This window comes from Schistocerca nitens, chromosome 8, assembly GCF_023898315.1.
Source record: "Schistocerca nitens isolate TAMUIC-IGC-003100 chromosome 8, iqSchNite1.1, whole genome shotgun sequence".
Taxonomy (NCBI): domain Eukaryota; kingdom Metazoa; phylum Arthropoda; class Insecta; order Orthoptera; family Acrididae; genus Schistocerca; species Schistocerca nitens.
The window spans coordinates 309,796,838-309,818,533 of NC_064621.1; the positions used below are offsets into that span (position 1 = coordinate 309,796,838).

At 40.7% G+C, this 21,696-nt stretch overlaps 1 protein-coding gene across 1 annotated transcript in view; it reads left to right on the top strand.

Annotated features, from left to right (window-relative positions):
• LOC126198632 (guanylate cyclase soluble subunit beta-1) overlaps window positions 1-21,696 on the top strand; it is a 264,556-nt gene that overhangs the window by 140,510 nt on the left and 102,350 nt on the right. The window contains exons 8-9 of the mRNA XM_049935094.1: window positions 6,793-6,930; window positions 16,238-16,320. Coding sequence (XP_049791051.1) covers window positions 6,793-6,930; window positions 16,238-16,320 — 221 coding nt within the window. The remainder of the gene's footprint in view (window positions 1-6,792; window positions 6,931-16,237; window positions 16,321-21,696) is intronic.

Genomic DNA, 21,696 nt, shown 5'->3' on the forward strand with positions numbered 1-21,696 from the left:
GACAGAAGCCTCCTCGGAAGATAGAAGAGCAGCTCTCGCCCACTTAGTTATAAATCATCGTCCAACGCTGACTTACTCAGGGAACGTCGTTCAGTGCACTCTTAGAAGTGAACAGACAGTTGTAAATTGCATTTGCTATGCGCTGTGGAGTTTACCTATGATTATTTGCACTTAGCTATTGAGGGCCTTCTTGTGTTATATTACAAGCAGTGTTGCAGACTTCATAAGGCAACAAGTCAGAAAGATAAGTAAACCTTTTTGACTCATTTGTTTGACTTTGTTACTAATTTGTTGGAGTGTTATAGAACCTTAGTTCTCCTACCCTGTTACCTGACCCTGGGTATAGCTGTGTAATAGCGGCAGGGAGAAATTGTGTTAGCGGTGTACTGCACCAGAAGCCATTTCACGAACTCACGAATTCGGTCCATCGTAACGACAATGGGAACTCGGCCTCCACAATAGTAATTTTGCTTCTTTGCTTCTACTTGCAGCAGTTTTCAGACTGTCACTTCGAAGGTGCCTTCTGATGGTACGCGCTGGGGCGTCACGTAATGATTTAAACCCTCAGACAACACATTGTAGTTGCCTTGCTATTGGCATGTGTTGAAAGATTTACTACAGTGCCAAAAAGCATACAGCTTCGGCTGAGCTGTTCATCTGTCCTAACTTCATACATTCCCTTTGTTGACGGTTCTTTACCACTTCACTCGAAATATAGACCAGCTTCTGCTTTATAGTGGCTGTATTGCCCAGTCCAATGGCCAATATCTGGGATACAGCTTACAATGTTTCCCGAGAAGCTCCCTAGTGTTAAAATCCAAGCTGAAATGGTGATGGATGCTTTCCCTCAGTATCAAATGGCTAGCACGTCTGAAGATAATATACGCTTCTCCGAAATGTGGTTGCTGCCAAAGAAATCTTGGTACGATGGTACGGCCCAGCATCTCCTTAGAAAGGAGAGATCGTTCAGTAGTTTCTCCTTTGTCTGCCACAGCTGTTTTAGTTTGCAGTTATGATCATAAAGTCTTGTACAAACAATTCACTGTAAGCTTACACGGCCAGCGTCAATTTGAACAACATTATTTACGATATTAGGTCACATCCCTGTAAATCACTAAAAATTCTAAACTATAGAGTTTTAGCGGTCCTCTTCCGAACAACGTTCCTTCGACTTCTAATTATAAAAATACGAGGGCAGTTCAATAAGTAATGCAACACATTTTTTTTCTCGGCCAATTTTGGTTGAAAAAACCTGAAATTTCTTGTGGAATATTTTAAAACATTCCCGCTTCGTCTCGTATAGCTTCATTGACTTCCGACAGGTGGCAGCGCTGTACGGAGCTGTTAAAATGGCGTCTGTAACGGATGTGCGTTGCAAACAACGGGCAGTGATCGAGTTTCTTTTGGCGGAAAACCAGGGCATCTCAGATATTCATAGGCGCTTGCAGAATGTCTACGGTGATCTGGCAGTGGACAAAAGCACGGTGAGTCGTTGGGCAAAGCGTGTGTCATCATCGACGCGTGGTCAAGCGAGACTGTCTGATCTCCCGCGTGCGGGCCGTCCGTGCACAGCTGTGACTCTTGCAATGGCGGAGCGTGCGAACACACTCGTTCGAGATGATCGACGGATCACCATCAAACAACTCAGTGCTCAACTTGACATCTCTGTTGGTAGTGCTGTCACAATTGTTCACCAGTTGGGATATTCAAAGGTTTGTTCCCGCTGGGTCCCTCGTTGTCTAACGGAACACCATAAAGAGCAAAGGAGAACCATCTGTGCGGAATTGCTTGCTTGTCGTGTGGCTGAGGATGACAATTTCTTGTCAAAGATTGTTACAGGCGATGAAACATGGGTTCATCACTTCGAACCTGAAACAAAACGGCAATCAATGGAGTGGCGCCACACCCACTCCCCTACCAAGAAAAAGTTTAAAGCCATACCCTCAGCCGGTAAATTCATGGCTACAGTCTTCTGGGACGCTGAAGGGGTTATTCTGTTCGATGTCCTTCCCCATGGTGCTACTCTTCAGAAATTGAAGAAACGACTTCAGCGTGTTTGTAGGCACAAAAATCTGAACGAACTTCTCCTTCTTCATGACAACGCGAGACCTCACACAAGTCTTCGCACCCGAGAGGAGCTCACAAAACTTCAGTGGACTGTTCTTCCTCATGCACCCTACAGCCCCGATCTCGCACCGTCGGATTTCCATATGTTTGGCCCAATGAAGGACGCAATCCGTGGGAGGCACTACGCGGATGATGAAGAATTTATTGATGCAGTACGACGTTGGCTCCGACATCGACCAGTGGAATGGTACCGTGCAGGCATACAGGCCCTCATTTCAAGGTGGCGTAAGGCCGTAGCATTGAATGGAGATTACGTTGAAAAATAGTGTTGTGTAGCTAAAAGATTGGGGAATAACCTGGTGTATTTCAATGCTGAATAAAACAACCCCTGTTTCAGAAAAAAAATGTGTTGCATTACTTATTGAACTGCCCTCGTACACATGCTGATTAAACGTGTTCATCTTGTTTGGAAATAATGTTAGATTAAGTGACACTGGTCTTTTGTTCACAGTAAAAAACTACAGAAAAAAGACAGATTATTGCCATAGGACATGATCATCGTAGAATTCACTATAGACGTTTGTAGATTTCGATACCTTTCTTAAACAGCCTTTTCAACTACTAGGCGATGCGTATCGATCGAAGCAGGAGCGTTAACATACCTCGATTCTGACACATAATTTCTCACTTAGTATCAAATCTTAATTAACATACATAAATTAGATCATCATCACACGAACATAAATTACTTGCCATAAACATTGGGTGGATAAAATCTGATTCCAATATCATACTCAAGAAATGAAATTATATGTTTGATATGGAATTGTGGTGACATTCGACTCACCTTTTGTTGCAACATTACTGTAGTAAATTTTGTTTTCTTACGCTATATCTGCATGCAATCCCATTCTGTGAATCCTTGCTTTGACTACGACATCGTCGATCCATACTGTCATCCAGAGTATGGAAAGTAATTCTCTCTGTTATGTTTTCATGACTGTCACATTCAACCGTTTACCATGAAAATGGCACAGAGATATCTTGAACGCTGAGGAAGAACATGTTGTTGTTGTGGTCATCAGTCCTGAGACTGGTTTGATGCACCTCTCCCCGCTACTCTATCCTGTGGAAGCTTCTTCATCTCCCAGTACCTACTGCAACCTACATCCTTCTGAATCTGTTTAGTGTATTCATCTGTTGGTCTCCCTCTACGATTTTTACCCTCCACGCTGCCCTCCAATACTAAACTGGTGATCCCTTGACGCCTCAGGACATGTCCTACCAACCGATCCCTTCTTCTAGTCAAGTTGTGCCACAAACTTCTCTTCTCCCCAATCCTATTCAATACCTCCTCATTAGTTAGGTGATCTACCCATCTAATATTCAGCATTCTTCTTTAGCACCACATTTCGAAGGCTTCTATACTCTTCTTGTCCAAACAACTTAATTTGTTGTATTATAGTACTCAGGCATACAGTTCTTTATCACACTGTTTTAGCCTTCCATCAGTACGTACCTTACAAAGATATGTGGAAGATATAGAATTAAATTGTGGGATAAATAATAACATATTTCATCTTTTAAAGCAGAAAGTGCAGCAGTTACCAGAAACTGATATAATTGTTAATTTGTCTATGGATGAGATGTCACTAATGGAAAATTTGATATATGACAGTTCTAGGGATCGTGTTATTGGATTTGAAGACATGGGTTTCATACGTACAACTGTGGTTGCCAATACTGCATTAGTTATAATGATTAACGGCATCTTCTCAAATTTTAAACAGACATTAGTATAATATTTCTCCAAAGGACCAGTAGGAGCCACCCATCTGACGTGCATGTTTTTTGAAGTTGTCAAAACACTCACAGAGATTAGTTTGGTTGTAAAAACATGTGTGACTGACCAAGGCTCGAATTTTGTGGAGTGGAGGCACTGACTGGGTATCACACCAGTTAGTCCATGCTTAGTTCCCGAAGGGAGTAAGATCTACATTTTTTATGACACCAAACACTTGATAAAAAGCATACATAATAATTTATTCAGGTATAACATTATCCACACAACAGATGACGGATGGATTGGCACTGATTCATGGAAGGACATTTGTCAGTTGTACTCAAGTGATTGTGAAAGGAAGAACAAATTGGCCCTCAAGCTCACTGAAAGAGCTGTCCAACTGCCAGCATTTTCAAAAATGAAGGTAAGCACTGCAGTTCGTTTGTTGAGTCATGCAGTAGCAGCAGGCATTCAGGCATTGAGACACGTGTTATTTGTGGCACCATATCATCATCTGCTACTGCTACTGCGGATTTTTGCCAAAAAGTAAAAGATATTTTTGACATATTTGATGCATATAGTATTAAAGGGCCTGCATCCTTTAGGAACTCTATTACAAGTGCCTCAAGACATTTGGAAATATTAAAGACACTGAAGCCATGGATACAGTCATGGAAATTTATAGATGTTGATGGGAAAGATTTTTCATCTAGAATTAAGTGTGTTAAAGGACTTCTGGGTAAGATAAACGCTTTTGGATGGAACCAAATTATATTTATGAACACGCAAAATTAAGCAAGATCCACTGGAAAACGTTTTCTCATTGATAAGGCACAAAGGTGGTTTTTGCAGCAACCCATCACCACGACAGTTTTGTGCTGCATTCAATAATTGTACTTTAAGTAAATTAATGAACACACACAGTGTAGCTACCTCCAATTGTGAGGGGATCAACTGGGGTCAGACAATAGTGGATATGAAAGCAGCGCCCAAATTACTTGTTTCACCACTGTTGGACATCAGTGACACGTTTTCAGTGATCAGACTACCAAATGTGGAAGTCCAAACAGACCTCGGAGAGGAAAACAGCATGAGATGCGTGTATGGTTATATATTAAAGAAACTGCTCACAATTCATGACTGTTATAAATGTACGACAGTACTTGTAGATGGCAGCCAAGACTTAGATGCAAATGACAAAGTTTATTGTCATTTTAAAAGTTATGAAGGCAACTTTGGAAGCCTATTTATTAGTACAGAAGATGTCAAAGAATTTTATCTCATTGTGACACTAAAATGACTTCTACTTTTGATGAATATGCTCACATAAGTAATTGTGGTGCTTTCTTTGTGAACATGTTGCTGGACGTCCCCAATTTTCCACCTGGGTGCTGTGCTCAAACCAAGCTCCTGTTAATAAGACTGTTTGTGAAAGTGAGGCTCTTTTACATTATTAAATTCGGGAGTCAGTACTTAATCTATAGGAGCAAGAGAAGAAATAAAAAAGTGATGAAGCTGGCTCATTTGGATTGCTAAAGTGTTAGGACTGACTCATTCATTTAACTTTATTTTCGCTAAATGTATCAATGGGATATAATAAAGTTTTAAAACAGCATGCTTTTTATTGAGATAACCTGATACCACAAAGAATAAGATAGAAATTGAATTTTTGGATGCTGCCTTCCTGCAAAGCAGAACGTAATGAAAAGTGATGTGTTGCTTCATTTTTACATAAGGAAGAGCATCTATATACTTCATATGTGGGATAATCAGTGGGTATTCTCTTACTTTCAGTGGAATAAGTGCGATTGTATGCTATTTCTTAATTATTTCTTCAAGAATATGTTGCAGCTTATGTCACTTCATTCAATAGTTCGTGCTCTGTTTACTTATATTTCACGATCATTTATGTCTCTCGCTGTTCTCCTAACACTTATGACGCAAAAATATACTAACTATTTTGTAAATTACGTACAAACAGTGGGTGTCGCGACTGTATATATTAGGTTGTGACTAAATTAACAACATATTAACTAATAATTGAATTGAGAATCAAGTTGTAATTATGAATCACAGCTCGATTCATGCCCAAAAAATGACAAGAGCAGCAGGTAGAAGACGATGTCTCAGTAGAAGGTAAGCAATTTGTGGAAGTTACACGCAGGAATATCACTTGTAGCATCCAAGTTACATATTTAGAGTGAGTGTTCATAGGTGATAGTGGTTTTTATTTGCAAGTGACAAACATCAAACAATGTTTATATTCAATTTATTTGTTGTTCACCTGACTTAGAGACCCTCAAAAATTAACAGGCAACACTTAGAAATATTGATTTTAAGATAATAGGTATTGCACTTGAAATATTTTCATTTGGAAAACAGACTTCAATCACTCGTTTACAGCAATGAAGTGGGCTCATACAGCTGAGTCACTAACAGCCTTCATTATAGTATAAGTTGGTCATGGTTCGAGTATTTTGACTAGAAAAAAAACTCTTCTTGTCGAAGTACTTGTGATGGCTTTATGCTAATAGAAAACTGTATTTAGAAAATTAACATAAATAAATATCATTCAGTCACATTTCAAAATACCGTTGCTAAAAGCCTTGGTTGCAACATACTGCCAGCTGTCAGGCTAAACAAGACATGTAATAAAATCAATTAATTGTTATTGCATGTTATGTTCTGGCTCTATACTGAGCTACATTAAGTTTGCTTTATCCCGAAATCTATAGCTTCAACTTCTTTTGATTGTGTTTGACTTGATCTTTGTCCGTATTCAAATTAGTATCTCAGTCGTGGCCCTTGCTGTCGTTTTATATATGCCGTAGGAAATTTTTATTGTGTCTACAGTTACTGTGGAGTGTCCGCTGTCTTTCTGGTAACTGTATACGGAATTTTAAAGAGTAAGTCTAATTTGCTTTATCTATATATCTTCTCAGGTCAGGCCTCACCTTGACCTGACGTTCGAGAACATACTGTCCCACATCAATACAGTGTACGTGCTCAAGACGCGACCTGGCGTGATGCAAGTCGACCAGCATGCAGTCGCTCCAGAGTATTCTCACCTACGGCTGAAGGTGGGCAGCTACTCGGCAGTGCAGACTAAAAATTGTAACAAATCTCGAGATATCATTTTTTACTTTTTTTGTACATTTGCTAAACTTAATGGTTGTAGCAATTTAAAATAAAATAATATTGGGTGAAGTAGATTCTAATACGAAACGACTTCCTTATAGATTGAACTATTGTCTTTTCTTTCCTTCTATAATTGTAGTTAATCTATAAATCACTATATATATATATATATATATATATATATATATATATATATATATAATGTTCCACTTACCTTGACCACACCAAACAACCTTTTATCCAGACACATAATACTGTTTGTTTACCAGAGCAACAGCAACCACCACTTACTTGTATCATTGTATGTTACGAAGACATAAACATCAGTACATCTTTGTAAAATAACAACCTGTAGTTTTATTCAGTAATCCACTGTCAGTCTTCAACACCTGTTCAAAAAATGTCACACAGTATCAGTCTCGTAAGCATGTGTTTACTCAAAAACGTAACAGAAAAGAGACTTTCATACAGTGCAGGTACCCCAGGGTAACGTAACTCGTCAACTTGCTTGAGTTTACAGCAAACAAATGGAAACACAATTACCGTTCTGATAACTTACGTTCTCCTAATATGAGTAGCGTTTCTCTCTCTTCGCTGGTGTACATTTTACTCTCACAAACTTTCATCTGAAGACTTTTGACTGAAAGACCACTGGATATTTTCCTTGTGTTTTTACATTACACTATCGCAGCTAGCACAGCTACGTCATTCAATTATTGGTTCTAAAGCGTTTTTCATAAATGCATAGCACAAGCTTATAAGAAAATAAAAATTATTCACAATGTCGAGCAGTACTCTGACTGATAATGCTGAGTAATATCTTGGAAACAACTGAATCTAGGGAGAGTAGGATACATTGAAATTTAATGCAGAATAACGATGCTAGCCAGTTTAAATCGATAGTTAGAACATAATTAACTGCTTCCCCTTTCTTTCTTTATTTTTCAGAACTTTTAAGGTGTAGCAAAAGCAATTTTCAATGGTACTTATCAGAAGCGCTTGTCACTTTTTTCTCTACTAAGAAATTGGTTGCTCTTAAACTCCGTAATTGCTATTCGTGCAGTTTTGATAAAACTTTTCATTGAGTTCTGTTGTAATTTCACATAAAAACTCGATAACATTTTTATTTTAAAGCAATCTTGAATAGCATTAAAGTGTTTCTGCTCACCACGAATCTATGACCACGCCGTTTCGTAGTTCCTGATATTTTTTACAAATAGTTTTCCACAAGTCTTTTTCACAACCTTAACATCGAATATATGTCCTAAATGATAAGAATTCATACAAAAAAGACTACACATTATCACATAAACTTTAAAATTTCGTTATATCTTTCAAGTAATATCCGAGCAAATGCAAACAGACAAAATATTATTAATATCCGAGTACTCCAAAGAACGTTACACCTAAAAACTGTCACAAACTATTTAAACCCGTAGCCTCGAAGTAGATGATTAAGTAGTTTAGTTAAACTACAGTACGTCTGTTCACAGCCTGTTACTTCTTATGTGACGGTTATGAAACGATTTTCTCATTTCATTTTCGCCTTTTACTGTATACAAAATACCTATTTCCATTATATTCAGATAAATTGTATTCCTTTGGTAATGTTATGACATTCCAGGGAATTATTTTAATTTTCAGATTGCATTGCATCTTTTTGAACGTCGTGTATTAACGTGCATTCAAGTCCTTCAGTCATTTAAATGTGAACCGCAGTCTAAGAAACTCATATGCATCTTAACGTTTGTTCAAACACTTGATGGTAAAGATATTGTATTGCATTTCGTCATTTCTCATCAAATCACAGATGCGTGGTAATACACTCCTGGAAATGGAAAATAGAACACATTGACACCGGTGTGTCAGACCCACCATACTTGCTCCGGACACTGCGAGAGGGCTGTACAAGCAATGATCACACGCACGGCACAGCGGACACACCAGGAACCGCGGTGTTGGCCGTCGAATGGCGCTAGCTGCGCAGCATTTGTGCACCGCCGCCGTCAGTGTCAGCCAGTTTGCCGTAGCATACGGAGCTCCATCGCAGTCTTTAACACTGGTAGCATGCCGCGACAGCGTGGACGTGAACCGTATGTGCAGTTGACGGACTTTGAGCGAGGGCGTATAGTGGGCATGCGGGAGGCCGGGTGGACGTACCGCCGAATTGCTCAACACGTGGGACGTGAGGTCTCCACAGTACATCGATGTTGTCGCCAGTGGTCGGCGGAAGGTGCACGTGCCCGTCGACCTGGGACCGGACCGCAGCGACGCACGGATGCACGCCAAGACCGTAGGATCCTACGCAGTGCCGTAGGGGACCGCACCGCCACTTCCCAGCAAATTAGGGACACTGTTGCTCCTGGGGTATCGGCGAGGACCATTCGCAACCGTCTCCATGAAGCTGGGCTACGGTCCCGCACACCGTTAGGCCGTCTTCCGCTCACGCCCCAACATCGTGCAGCCCGCCTCCAGTGGTGTCGCGACAGGCGTGAATGGAGGGACGAATGGAGACGTGTCGTCTTCAGCGATGAGAGTCGCTTCTGCCTTGGTGCCAATGATGGTCGTATGCGTGTTTGGCGCCGTGCAGGTGAGCGCCACAATCAGGACTGCATACGACCGAGGCACACAGGGCCAACACCCGGCATCATGGTGTGGGGAGCGATCTCCTACACTGGCCGTACACCACTGGTGATCGTCGAGGAGACACTGAATAGTGCACGGTACATCCAAACCGTCATCGAACCCATCGTTCTACCATTCCTAGACCGGCAAGGGAACTTGCTGTTCCAACAGGACAATGCACGTCCGCATGTATCCCGTGCCACCCAACGTGCTCTAGAAGGTGTAAGTCAACTACCCTGGCCAGCAAGATCTCCGGATCTGTCCCCCATTGAGCATGTTTGGGACTGGATGAAGCGTCGTCTCACGCGGTCTGCACGTCCAGCACGAACGCTGGTCCAACTGAGGCGCCAGGTGGAAATGGCATGGCAAGCCGTTCCACAGGACTACATCCAGCATCTCTACGATCGTCTCCATGGGAGAATAGCAGCCTGCATTGCTGCGAAAGGTGGATATACACTGTACTAGTGCCGACATTGTGCATGCTCTGTTGCCTGTGTCTATGTGCCTGTGGTTCTGTCAGTGTGATCATGTGATGTATCTGACCCCAGGAATGTGTCAATAAAGTTTCCCCTTCCTGGGGCAATGAATTCACGGTGTTCTTATTTCAATTTCCAGGAGTGTATTTACAAACTGTTTTTGCAGCGGATGAAGTAACCTAAACAAATACTCGTATATGACCTCGGGATATCCCCAAGGGGAAGTTCATAATTACTGTAAAATTCTCATCTCTTATAGCTATAAATTTATATTTTCACCATTTTTATCGATATCCCGAGTTCGGAAATAAGGATGCATGTTCGAAAGCACCTGAATTTTTCGATGCCTTCCTAAGAAAATTCGCTCTCCAAAAGATAGGTGGGATTGCTGCAACACGATTAAGTGGCAGAGTTTGACGTGTCATCCAGCAAAGCAGTGACCTTCACATCATACCGAGCGGAAGAGATCTGTGCAGGCTGCAGTAGCCTACTTAAATGCACAATGAATACCAAGAGACAAACTTGGATCTACAATACTTTACTTAACCCGTATTAAATAAATTCCAAAGACATGTTTTTTTCGAATACTTAAGTTCGTTCTTTTTTTTTTAATAGTTATACGGTAAGGAATGCTGCTGTTGCTACAGGCGCCTGGATAGGCATGCGTGATGCGGCGCCGCTTCCAGTACAGTTGTGAGGTGCGCTGAACCATGATCGAATCCACCTTGCTAATTGTAGACGAGGGTCAGTGTGCCGGCCACCCTGGATATGGTTTTTAGGCCGTTTCCCACATCCTACAAGGTGAATCCCGGGTTGGTACCCAACTCCTGCCTCAGCTGCATATTTCACAAACATTTAGAGACCCTTCGCTCACTTTCACATGAATAACAATACACGCAAACAGTTGAGATGTACATTTTCTGTCCTGAGACGGGAGGAGGTAGCGAGTTCGCGACAGGAGGGGTATACTCCGTCCACCCTTTAAATTAACCATGCCTAATCCCAAACTTCCTGGCTGATTAAAACTGTGTGCTAGACCAAGACTCGAACTCGGGACCTTTGCCTTTCGGGAGCAAGTGCTCTACCATCTGAGCTACCCAAGCACGGCTCACGCCCCGTCGTCACAGCCTTACTTCCGCCAGTACCTCGTCTCCTACCTTCCGAACTTCACAGAAGCTCTCCTGCGAAACTTGCAGAACTAGCACTCCTGGAAGAAAGGATGTTGTGGAGACATGGCTTTGCCACAATCTGGGGGATGTTTCCAGAATTAAGCATGCCAAATCCGTTCTTAACGACACAGACACTGCGCCGAGGCGGGACAAAGACAAAAGAACAAGAAAAATGTTGTACTCAAAAAATATAAATTGCAGGCTAACTCTTCAGGAGAACAACACAGAGCTGTATTCCAAGTCATTCGTTTATGTAAATAAGCTGCTGTCTTCTTATTAAGGTGAAAGCATGTCTACGGCTGATCAGCTGTAAATGCTGTAGCTTAACACTATTCGATTGCCGCACTAAAAGACAGCAGATCCAATAATAACACAAATTTAGGATATGTATACACTCGTAAGAGAGCGCAGCAGTTTCTTTTATTTCCTGGCTATTGACGATATTCTCGCAAAATAGATTCCCACAGTTATCTGCTTTTTTTGGTGGTGCACATAACCTTCCAATGTCTCTAGCAGTTTGATTAAAATGATTTTCTCGAAGAATACCTTATCTTTTGTTCTTCTACGTTCCTACAATGGAAGGCAATGATTTTTAGCGGTATATCTGTGGCTGCCTTGGTGGATCTGGATGTACGGATTGTTCAGTTAACAAACTGAAGATAGGATACAAGAAGACCGCTTCATCATAACATCACCTTCATCATCTTCATAGTCATCACCATCACCACCACTACTTACATTTTCTGCATATGCTTTATGTCTTTCACCTACTTCTTCACTTTCATCTTCTTCTTTATCTTCAACAGCCATTTAATGTACACGGCTCAATAAGAGCTCCTCCATAGTTGTCCATGCTTTACGACGCCTCGGCATCTTTTCTTATACCAGCTACCTACCATCTAATAGTTGGTATCAGCGGTTTTTTCTAATATCTCCGAATATAACAAATTACTTCGAGTGGTCTGTCTAACACGCAGTCTCATTGGCTTAGTGCCCGTGCACCTCAACTTCATTTTCACTGCGATTGTAATTACGTTATCCACTCTGGTCTGTTTTCAGATCCGTTTCTTTATTTCTCTGCCTCTGCTGGTACTTTCTAATTCTCTCCAAGCTACAATTTTTACATAATTTGACACGGTAATGTCACTCCTGGTTCATAAGATTGATAATATTTCCGAGCTTGTCGATAATGACACTGAATTTCAAACTACTACTGCTGTAACAAGTTTATAGAGAAAGAAGGAGCTGGTAATGTGTTTATTTATTACGTAACGTTACCTTTTTTCTCTGTATTCCTTCTTTTCCGAATGACTTGACGGATGAATGAGTCTATTTTCAAAGCTCCGAGACGTATCAGTGTGTTAACACATATGTGCCTTAGTAATACCAACCTAACAGTATTCTGATAGTTCTGCATTAGCAGTAAACACATGGAAAGCCAGAGATCTACCGTTTCCCTGAAACGACACTGCCCTTCGGTTGGCAGCATATGACGGTTCTACCCTTTCCACCACTTTCTAGGGGCAAACGCTACCCACCGAAGTTCGTGATCGTTCAGTTAATTAGCTTTAGCGTTAGTGTATGACTTTAATTCTTCTGAGTTGACTGGTGCAACTTGGATTTTGATAACAATTTGATTCATTTCAAGATGTAGTGAGTTCCAGTTTATTTCAGTCAGAAGCGTAATTCATTAGCTTTTTTGCGATTTTATTTCTTGGTTGTATTTTTTCGAATTTTAGTGTCGAAGCTTCGTCTGTGGGGAGGTGTAACAATCTGGGTTATAGAGCCATTCATTCAACTTATCATGAGTTGTTTCATTCCTAAAGTAAAACTGCAATTATTGAAGTAGCTTTCAGATACCTTTCTCTCTATATTCAGTGAGTTTTAAATTGTTAACCAGTATCATTGATCATGGTCCATTGTATGTGGGAGCTCATTAAATGAAAAGACTATCGCCTTCAACGACGGAATTTAGTTGTTTCGCACTCGTCTCCTACTTAATATTTTATGCGAATTCCTCCACGTCTACTTTTGTAGACTTTCAACACTTTTTCTCTTCTCTTCTCTCTCTCTCTCTCTCTCTCTCTCTCTCTCTCTCTCTCTCCCTCTCTCTCTTTTAATACTATCCTCCGTATCTGCCACAAACCATATCTGTAATAGCACTCCCTTGTCCACGACCTTCTTTCATTAACTATATTAAGGACCTATTTAATTTTGATTGTATTACTATCCTTGTCAATACTGTGCTCATGTGTTGAAGGCGTTTCGGTCTACCCTTGGTAAAAATTCATTGCAAAATGTCTTAAGAACAAATAAACTACTATTCTCTGTAATTACCCACCTTCCATCTTTTAGTGATGCCACGTGTAAATCCAAACTTGATCCCTTCCGTTATGTTTAACCTGTTCCAACGATTTAACGAATTTTTTAGAAGGGAAAATAATGCCTGCAATGCCTGTTAGATCATTCCAAGTCTTAGCAAGTACCATTGAACTTCTGTACTGATATTATTGGTAGCCGTTGTGTGCAGGAGGTTATTGGACCTATTCAATGGAATAGATTCAGACATTTTGTAGATTCAGAGATTCAACACCAGCTCAGTAACACGTAAACGCTCCTCGATAACTTAATACGAATATAATTTTCTGTGAAACACTCACACGAGACTCTACACTGACGGACCGAATTGAGAAAGTCTCGCATGTTGTCTGTTATTCAGTGATCGCCACTGATTGCCATCATCACCAGTGGAGCAGATGGAGCCAGTTGCTGCGTACATAGGCCTTGCCTCCTATGAATGCGATGCTTTGTTGCCTCAGTAGATGACGGTTTTCGATATGGGTTTCATTCACAGTTAATTTTCCTCATTGAACTCTCTAAAACTTCCAATGTTTTAGACTATACAGGAGAAAAATAAACAGCCTATGGAAACCTGTGTCCACAGCCGTCATCCACGAAAGAAACAGAGCATCGCATTCAAAGGAGACAAGAACTATATTCACAGCAGCTAGCTCAGTCTACTCCACTGGCGATGACGGCAATCAGTAGCGATCACTGAATAACAAACAACATAGGAAGACGTTCCGCCTATGGCCAGACAGCGTACAAAGTCACATTTGCTAGCCTAACGACACGCGCCGGCGCCTGTAACTTCGGTGCTCAATAGCGTCGTTGGTTCACATTTCCGGAGACAGGTTCTTATTCGCGAATTTTTCCTCAAGACAACCTCTACAACCCTTAGAAGTTCGTCGCAACATTTCTCGGACACCCTGTATATGTATATTTTCCAAACACTCCCTTTAGGTTAGACACTGGACTCGCATTCGGGAGGACGACGGTTCAATCCCGCGTCCGGCCATCCTGATTTAGGTTTTCCGTGATTTCCCTAAATCACTCCAGGCAAATGCCGGGATGGTTCCTCTGAAAGGGCACGGCCGACTTCCTTCCCCATCCTTCCCTAATCCGATGAGACCGATGACCACGTTGTCTGGTCTCCTTCCCCAAAACCAACCAACCAAACACTCCCTTTAGAAGTTTTATCATTAGAAGTACACGTGTAAATTCCTAAAGGACCAAACTGTTGAAGTCTTTGGTCCCAGAAGTACTTGTCTCACTGCCTTACATCAAAACTGGTAGTACAGGAAACTTTCCTTTCTGTATACATCGGAAGCATACTTGTTTTGTAAATAAACCGCCATTTCATGCTCCCACTTAATTTATATTTCCCAGACGCGTTTCGCCTATTTCTTGCTCTAAGGCATGATCATTGGTACCTATAACGATACAGTTTTGTTATTTTTAGATTATCAAGCAGTTCACGCCACGATTTTTTACGTAAAGAAGTGATTACTTACTCATCTGGTCTGGAGTTGCACAAGCACTTTATTACCGGTAATAAAGTGGTAGTGCGACCTCAAGACCAGTAAGCAATTACTTTTTTACGCAAAAAATCGCGACTTGAACTATTTGATAACCTAAAAACAACAAAACTGTATCTTTATAGATCGCACTGATGATGCCTTAGAGCAAGAAAAAGGCGAAACACGTTTGTGAAATATAAATTAAGTGGCAGCACGAAAAAGCACTTTACTTACAAAACAAGTATTTCTGTGCATCCTGCAGAGAATGGCCACGCAAGCAAACTTGTTATCGGAAGCATACTTTAGAAAACACTTCTATGTTTATCAAAAGCACTTCAGGTTATTTTTCCTGTTTCTTTTATTTATTTATTTATTTATTTTCTTCTCATCCCTGTCCCTAAATGCAGAAACTTCCCACTTAGTTCTATAATTTCATAGTTAAGTTTTACGTTTTTCTTTTCCTAGTGAAGGAGTCTGGTATTTTGTAAAATTTTGAGTTTATCGTTACCCTGTTCCAGTCAACAACGTAATGCCTTATTAATATAGTCTTATTATCGCCACTGTAAATGTCCTTGAGCTTCATCATTGAGAGAGCCATCCCAACATCATTATCTGAACGATAGAAAACAAAAAAATTATTTAAATTCAGCACAAAGCGAATTGTTAGCTTGATGTATATCCACATGCATGTTGACTGATACATTGATACCCGGAACAATCGTATCGGTTATTGCGTGTCTTTCTTGCTTTGGATAAAAACACTTTTACTGCATAAGACAGTTCCCTCATATAGACACACTACAACTATAATGGAAAAGTGGAGTCCAACCCATATTATATCAACGTTGGAAAAATGTCGAAACACCGGCTTGATACAGCTGTTTAGAATTTATTTGAAAGGGAAACTGGTAGATAAACTGCTTTACAATTTATTTGAAAGGAAAACTGGTAGATAAACTGCTGTTTTGAAGATATGTGCATTGTAGTGTCACGTATCTGCATTTATGAATGGTTATGGATAAGTAGTAACGCACAATTCTATGAAAGAATCAAGGCAAAGGTGCAGTCAAAATTTTCATCTGATAAAGGGCTAATATTCTTTCCTTCTCTTCTTTTCAGGGGCAGATGGTGTACATCCCAGAAACAGATCTGGTTATTTTCTTATGTTATCCGAGTGTAATGAATCTGGATGATTTAATAAGGTAATGTCATTCTTGTGAGGTATAAATTCATACATACTTAGTATATTTCACTGATGAAAAGATATATATACGAAAATTTTTCTGACAGCAAGTTTTTAATTATTAAGTATGGAAATAAACCCATTTCATTTTTAGTTTTTAAGTATGCAAAGTCACTGATTTATAATTCTTACAAGTCATTCAAGGTAGAGATAAAAACTTTTGTATAACTTCGTCCTTGTGGAGCAGGTTTTACAGAAGTAAGAGAAGTCTGCTTATGTGTGCCAAGCCGTGTCATATGCCTCAGACTGCATTCACTGAGCATTCATAATGAATTCAAAAGATAATAAAAAGAAAAAAAACATCGGCAGATTCGTTACTGCTTTTAAGACTCCGATGGGTCCAAGAGATCAGGGCTGAGTTCTCTGATATAAGGAAAATTTTTATTGCTTGTTTTTCACTTTTCAGCTTTTTTTCAAATTAATTTTTTTGTAATGAGTGAAAGAAGAGTAAATTTGTAATTATGGCAGTGGCAGGTCAAAACTGCCCTAGTTTTTCGGCGCACCCAGGTTTTACTTCAATCTCGTAAATACACTTTCGTGAGCATGTCCATCATCTTGGTGAAAGACTTTTTTCCTTACGCTTCCTGTGTCGCTTCTGTCGCACTTTTCCGTCCAGTCTGTAAAGAATTCCTGTTTCGTAGTCGCCAATTATCTTTTATTCTTTTCAAGGCAGGTGGTTAGAAAACTGCAATTAGCGTTCCGTAAAACACTCTTCTCAAAATTAAATTTACGTTTTTCCCATCCTGTTTTACTGGGCCACAGGCTTCTAATATCACTTTCATTGCTGATTTGTCTCTGATGAACGGACCCACATTTCACTCACAGTAATAAATCTTTAGACCTGTCCCAGAAACTTTGCTTTCGAATTTCCTTGCCGCCAAGGTTCAACAAACACGAAATCTTGAACAAAGCTTCCTCGATGTTTATGCTTTATCTGAAATACTCCTGCATTCGTTCTCAGGATATGCTTACGGCTTCCGTTATTGTATACATTTTTAATCGACTATTGTCCAAAGGGAAGCAGATACCCCGCCCGGAAGCTGGATCAGCAGCTCCATTGTAGCCTCCATCACACTGATATCAATACTCGACCACACCTCGCTTTCTATCTCGTTAGTACAATAAGTTTCGATACTGGTTTCATAAAAAATAGCTAAAAGTTAAGATAGTTCTCCTACTGCTCCATTGGTTCTACACATTTTTGCCCCACTTGAGTACAGCACACGCGACGTTTCTATAACCACGTGAAATTGACCGGATAGCCCATTTTTATAAAGACGTTCAACTCGCGAGTCACATGCGCACCTTGTTGGCGAATTATCAGAGATCTATTCTTCTCTTTGTTGTTTTGTGGTAGGTACTTACTGATAACTTGAAGTCTCGTCACCCGAAGATGATTTTTTTTTTTCAGAAATTGAATTGTCCGCGTTTTTCATTGCAATCAGTTCGCAGCAGACGTTTACGCGTCTTTGTTTTTGTTCAGGGCTTAAGGTGTATGGGACAAACTTCGCACACACTTTTCCCTTCTTGAAAACTTTCTAGAGAAAGCCTTGAACCCTTGATTTAGATGCGTCCTGTTCGTTGCTCCATTGCTCTTTGTGACACAACAACGTTTATTTACTACGGCCACATTTCCGCTACTTAACACTGTCAGCTCACAACTGACTGGTGGAAAGCACTTCTGTTACTTACAGTCGTTGGTACTAGGGGCCTTCAACGAGTAATGCAAGACAGTTCTTCCTGAAAGCAGGTTGGTTTCATTCAAGACTTAAGTACATCATATTATTCCCCACTTTTTTGGCTACAAAACTCTATTTTTCAACATAATCTCTGTTCAATGCGACGGCCTCGCACCACCTTACTAGGAGCGCCTGTATGCCAGAATGGTGTCACTCTACTGGTCGACGCCGGATCCAACGTCTTTCTGCATCAATAACCTCACTGTCATCCACATACTGCTCCTGAGGAGTGCAACCTTCATTGGGACGAACGGATGGAAGTCGCGAGGTACGAGATCTGGGCATTACGGTGGATGAGGAAGAACTGTCCAACGAAGTTTTGCGAGATCCTCTCCGGTGAACAGACCTGTGTAAGGCCAAAGAGGAGGAAAAGTTTGTTTGCATTTTTGTGGCTACGAGCAAGCTGACGTCTTATCTTCGATTTTCTGTGGATGTGTGCGACTGGCAGCGACGCAGGAGATCTGACAGATTTGGTGACCTTGTTGCGATGATGATAGATGCCCCACCCAACGACTCACCATGCTTTTGTTCACTGCCATATCTCCTTCGACAATCTGCAAACATCTATGAGTATCTTCTATGCTCTTGGTTTCCGCCAAAAGAAACACAGTGATAGCTTTCTACTTGGAATGAATCTACGTTACACATGTCATTTTGAAGATACGTATAGCACCCCAACAGAATGTAGCGTTTAAACTTACGAGGCATAATAATAAAACGGAGAAAGATACTGCAACCATTAACGTAATAACAGAAAATAAAAGGACACACCTTTACAGATATTTATGGCATGATGAAGATAGTGAAGAAAGTTTTTCTATAAAAGCTGATAATAACTGTATAGATTAAATAGACCTAAAAGAATTAAAACATGCCCTAAATATGACAAAAAATAGAAAAGCTACTAGACTAGATATCATTGCACTACTTATTGAACGCCTCGTCTTATAGCATTCACCGTCGTTACTGCGCTGACGCCGCTTGTATGCCAGGAATAAAATCAATGTAGAATGTTTTTGGAAGGCTGGTGTACGCCTGGAGTTTGATTTGAAACACTGATTGTGCTTGTGTTCGTTTTTGTTCCTTAAGGCGATTCGTAATTTCGTGCTGATATGATCTCATGTCACTTGTAAAAGCAAGGTTAGTTCTCCACTACATTCCTGCCAACGACTTGGCGTAAATCTTTATTGTCACATCTACACAGTTCACGAGAATAACCTCTCTAATTTGAAAGGGCTGTGACACAAAATTCTGCACAATGTCTCTGTATTTTCATCCATGATTACACTTCTGAGATGTTCATCAGACGAAACACCATCATTGAATGTATACTTGCTTCAGAATTCGGCCACCCATTAAAAACTGTTGAAAATGAAGGTGCGCTCTCTTTAACACAGTTCAGCAACATTAGATACATTTCCGTTGCCGGATAAACGTAGTAAAATAAAAATATCTTATAGCTGCTCAGAATTCCAGTTTACCCATTTGGCGAAGCACACACAACACAGCTACGCTGATGAGTCAAAAAACTATGGCCGCCTAAGCATTTACCTGCGGTCCACTTTCTGAACGCAATAGAGCAGCGATTCTGCATTTCATGCAGTCCTTACAAGATTTCCGGAGGTATGTGGCACCAGATGTATAATCAAATGTCACGTACGTCCCGTAAAGTGTGTTCCATTGGGCCCAGATCAGGCAAATTTGGTGACCAAGACACCAACACGATCTGACCATATTAGCACAATTCTAATATTCTGTCATCGACAGTTATACGGATGGAAGATGCCATTGCCGTCGGGGAGGACATCAAGCACAAAGGGATACAGGTGGTCCGCAATAATATTTATGTAGTTCCCATTTGCCACAGGGCCTTTGATACTTCCATAGGTCCCGGTGAAGTCCAGGCAAATGTCGCATACAGCGTACACCATTTATCCAAAAAGTTCATGGCATATAACTGTCATCAGCATACTAACTACAGCGGTAGCTTAAATCAACAAGTATAAACAACATATGTGCATTCGATCTGACAATTGTGAGCTGGCAGTGTTAAGCTGTGAACGTGCATACGTGGCGTGTCAACGTTGTTGTGTCACAAATCGCAATGGAGTAATGTCTCCAGATCAAGTGTTCAAGACATTCTCCACGATGTTTTGAAGAAGAGCGAAGAGTGTACATAGTTTTGCCCACACACCTCGACTCCCAAACAAAAACAACATGCTTTGAAGCTTGCCACTACTTGAATGAAACGAAAATTGTGGACAATTATTTCTTCTGGAAAAGTTATCGCGGATAGGAGGCTTAATTTTATCGACATGAACCTATCACTAGACGAAAAAGTGCAGAAATTCACAAGAAAGATCAACAGTTTGACTATCTAACAAACTTTCAAGCCAGTGTGACACACGAGTTGAACAAGGTCGCAAATAAGTCTTTTCATGACAGTTTCTCATGTAGGAATGTTCTGTACGTTATACTCAACAAGGGACCGTGTGTGGGAGGACTGTCTTGAACACCTGAAGATTTAATTCCACAATCTTAACTCTTCTCTGTCTTTTACTAATCCAGTCTCGAAACTTTTTATAATGATGGGGTAATACTCCACCCATCCCTGCATTCGTGGCAAGGTTCACGTTTCGACAACCCATTCGCTTGAATGACGATAGTAGCACGCATACAACCAAAGCAGCTTCGCCGTTTCCGAGATTCTCGTCCCCGGGCGCCGGGACATAACAGTCGACGTTTTGAAAACAGCGTTTACGACACTCAGTTTCCCCCTTTTTCAGCCTTTATCGTTGACAGAATGATGTCCCATTCGTCTCTGTTTCACTGACATACTGTTCTTACAGCGTCATATGGCCTAAAAGCCATCATTTGGTATTCAATAATAAGGTGGGCTCTGGGCCGTGATCATTGTACTTTTAAAAGCCTTATAAAGCAAATTACGTTGCCTTTCTAGTCGACTCTTGATTTGCGTTATTGTGGATTTTGCATGGTCGTAGCACAAACGAAAGTTAGTTGGTATCGTCGTCATATCTGAGAAGTTTTTTTCCTACCCTAATATTTTCCCTTACAAATATCATCGTTGTTTGAAGACCTCCTCACCTCTACCAACTTGAAGTAACCGAGCAGATATGAATGCACTGACGGGAAAAAATCGTAACACCAAGAAGGAGTTGTGCATCACAAACGAATGTTGGTAGGTGTATTTATACATCTCAGAGATGTCTATCAAAATTCGCGTCAGTCGCATAAGAGTGGTTCTTGTAGAGTCATCATAAGAATACAAATCAGGTTTGCTCTAAACACATGTCGTAAGGATCGTGATATTGGACGCGATGAGTTGATGTTAGTCAAGAAAGCCTTTAAGGCGACAAAGATGCCATTATCAACAGTTCAACTGGCTTTGAACTAAACTGTCTGCATGCTAGAAACGCTGGATTTCCACCTGGAGTAATGGTCTGGGGTGCGATTTCGTATGTCAGCAGGTGTACTCTGGTGGCTGTCTCACACACCTTGACTGCAAATTTGTATGTCAGTCTGGTGATTTGACCTGTTGTGCTGCCACTCACGAACAGCATTCCACACGGTGTTTT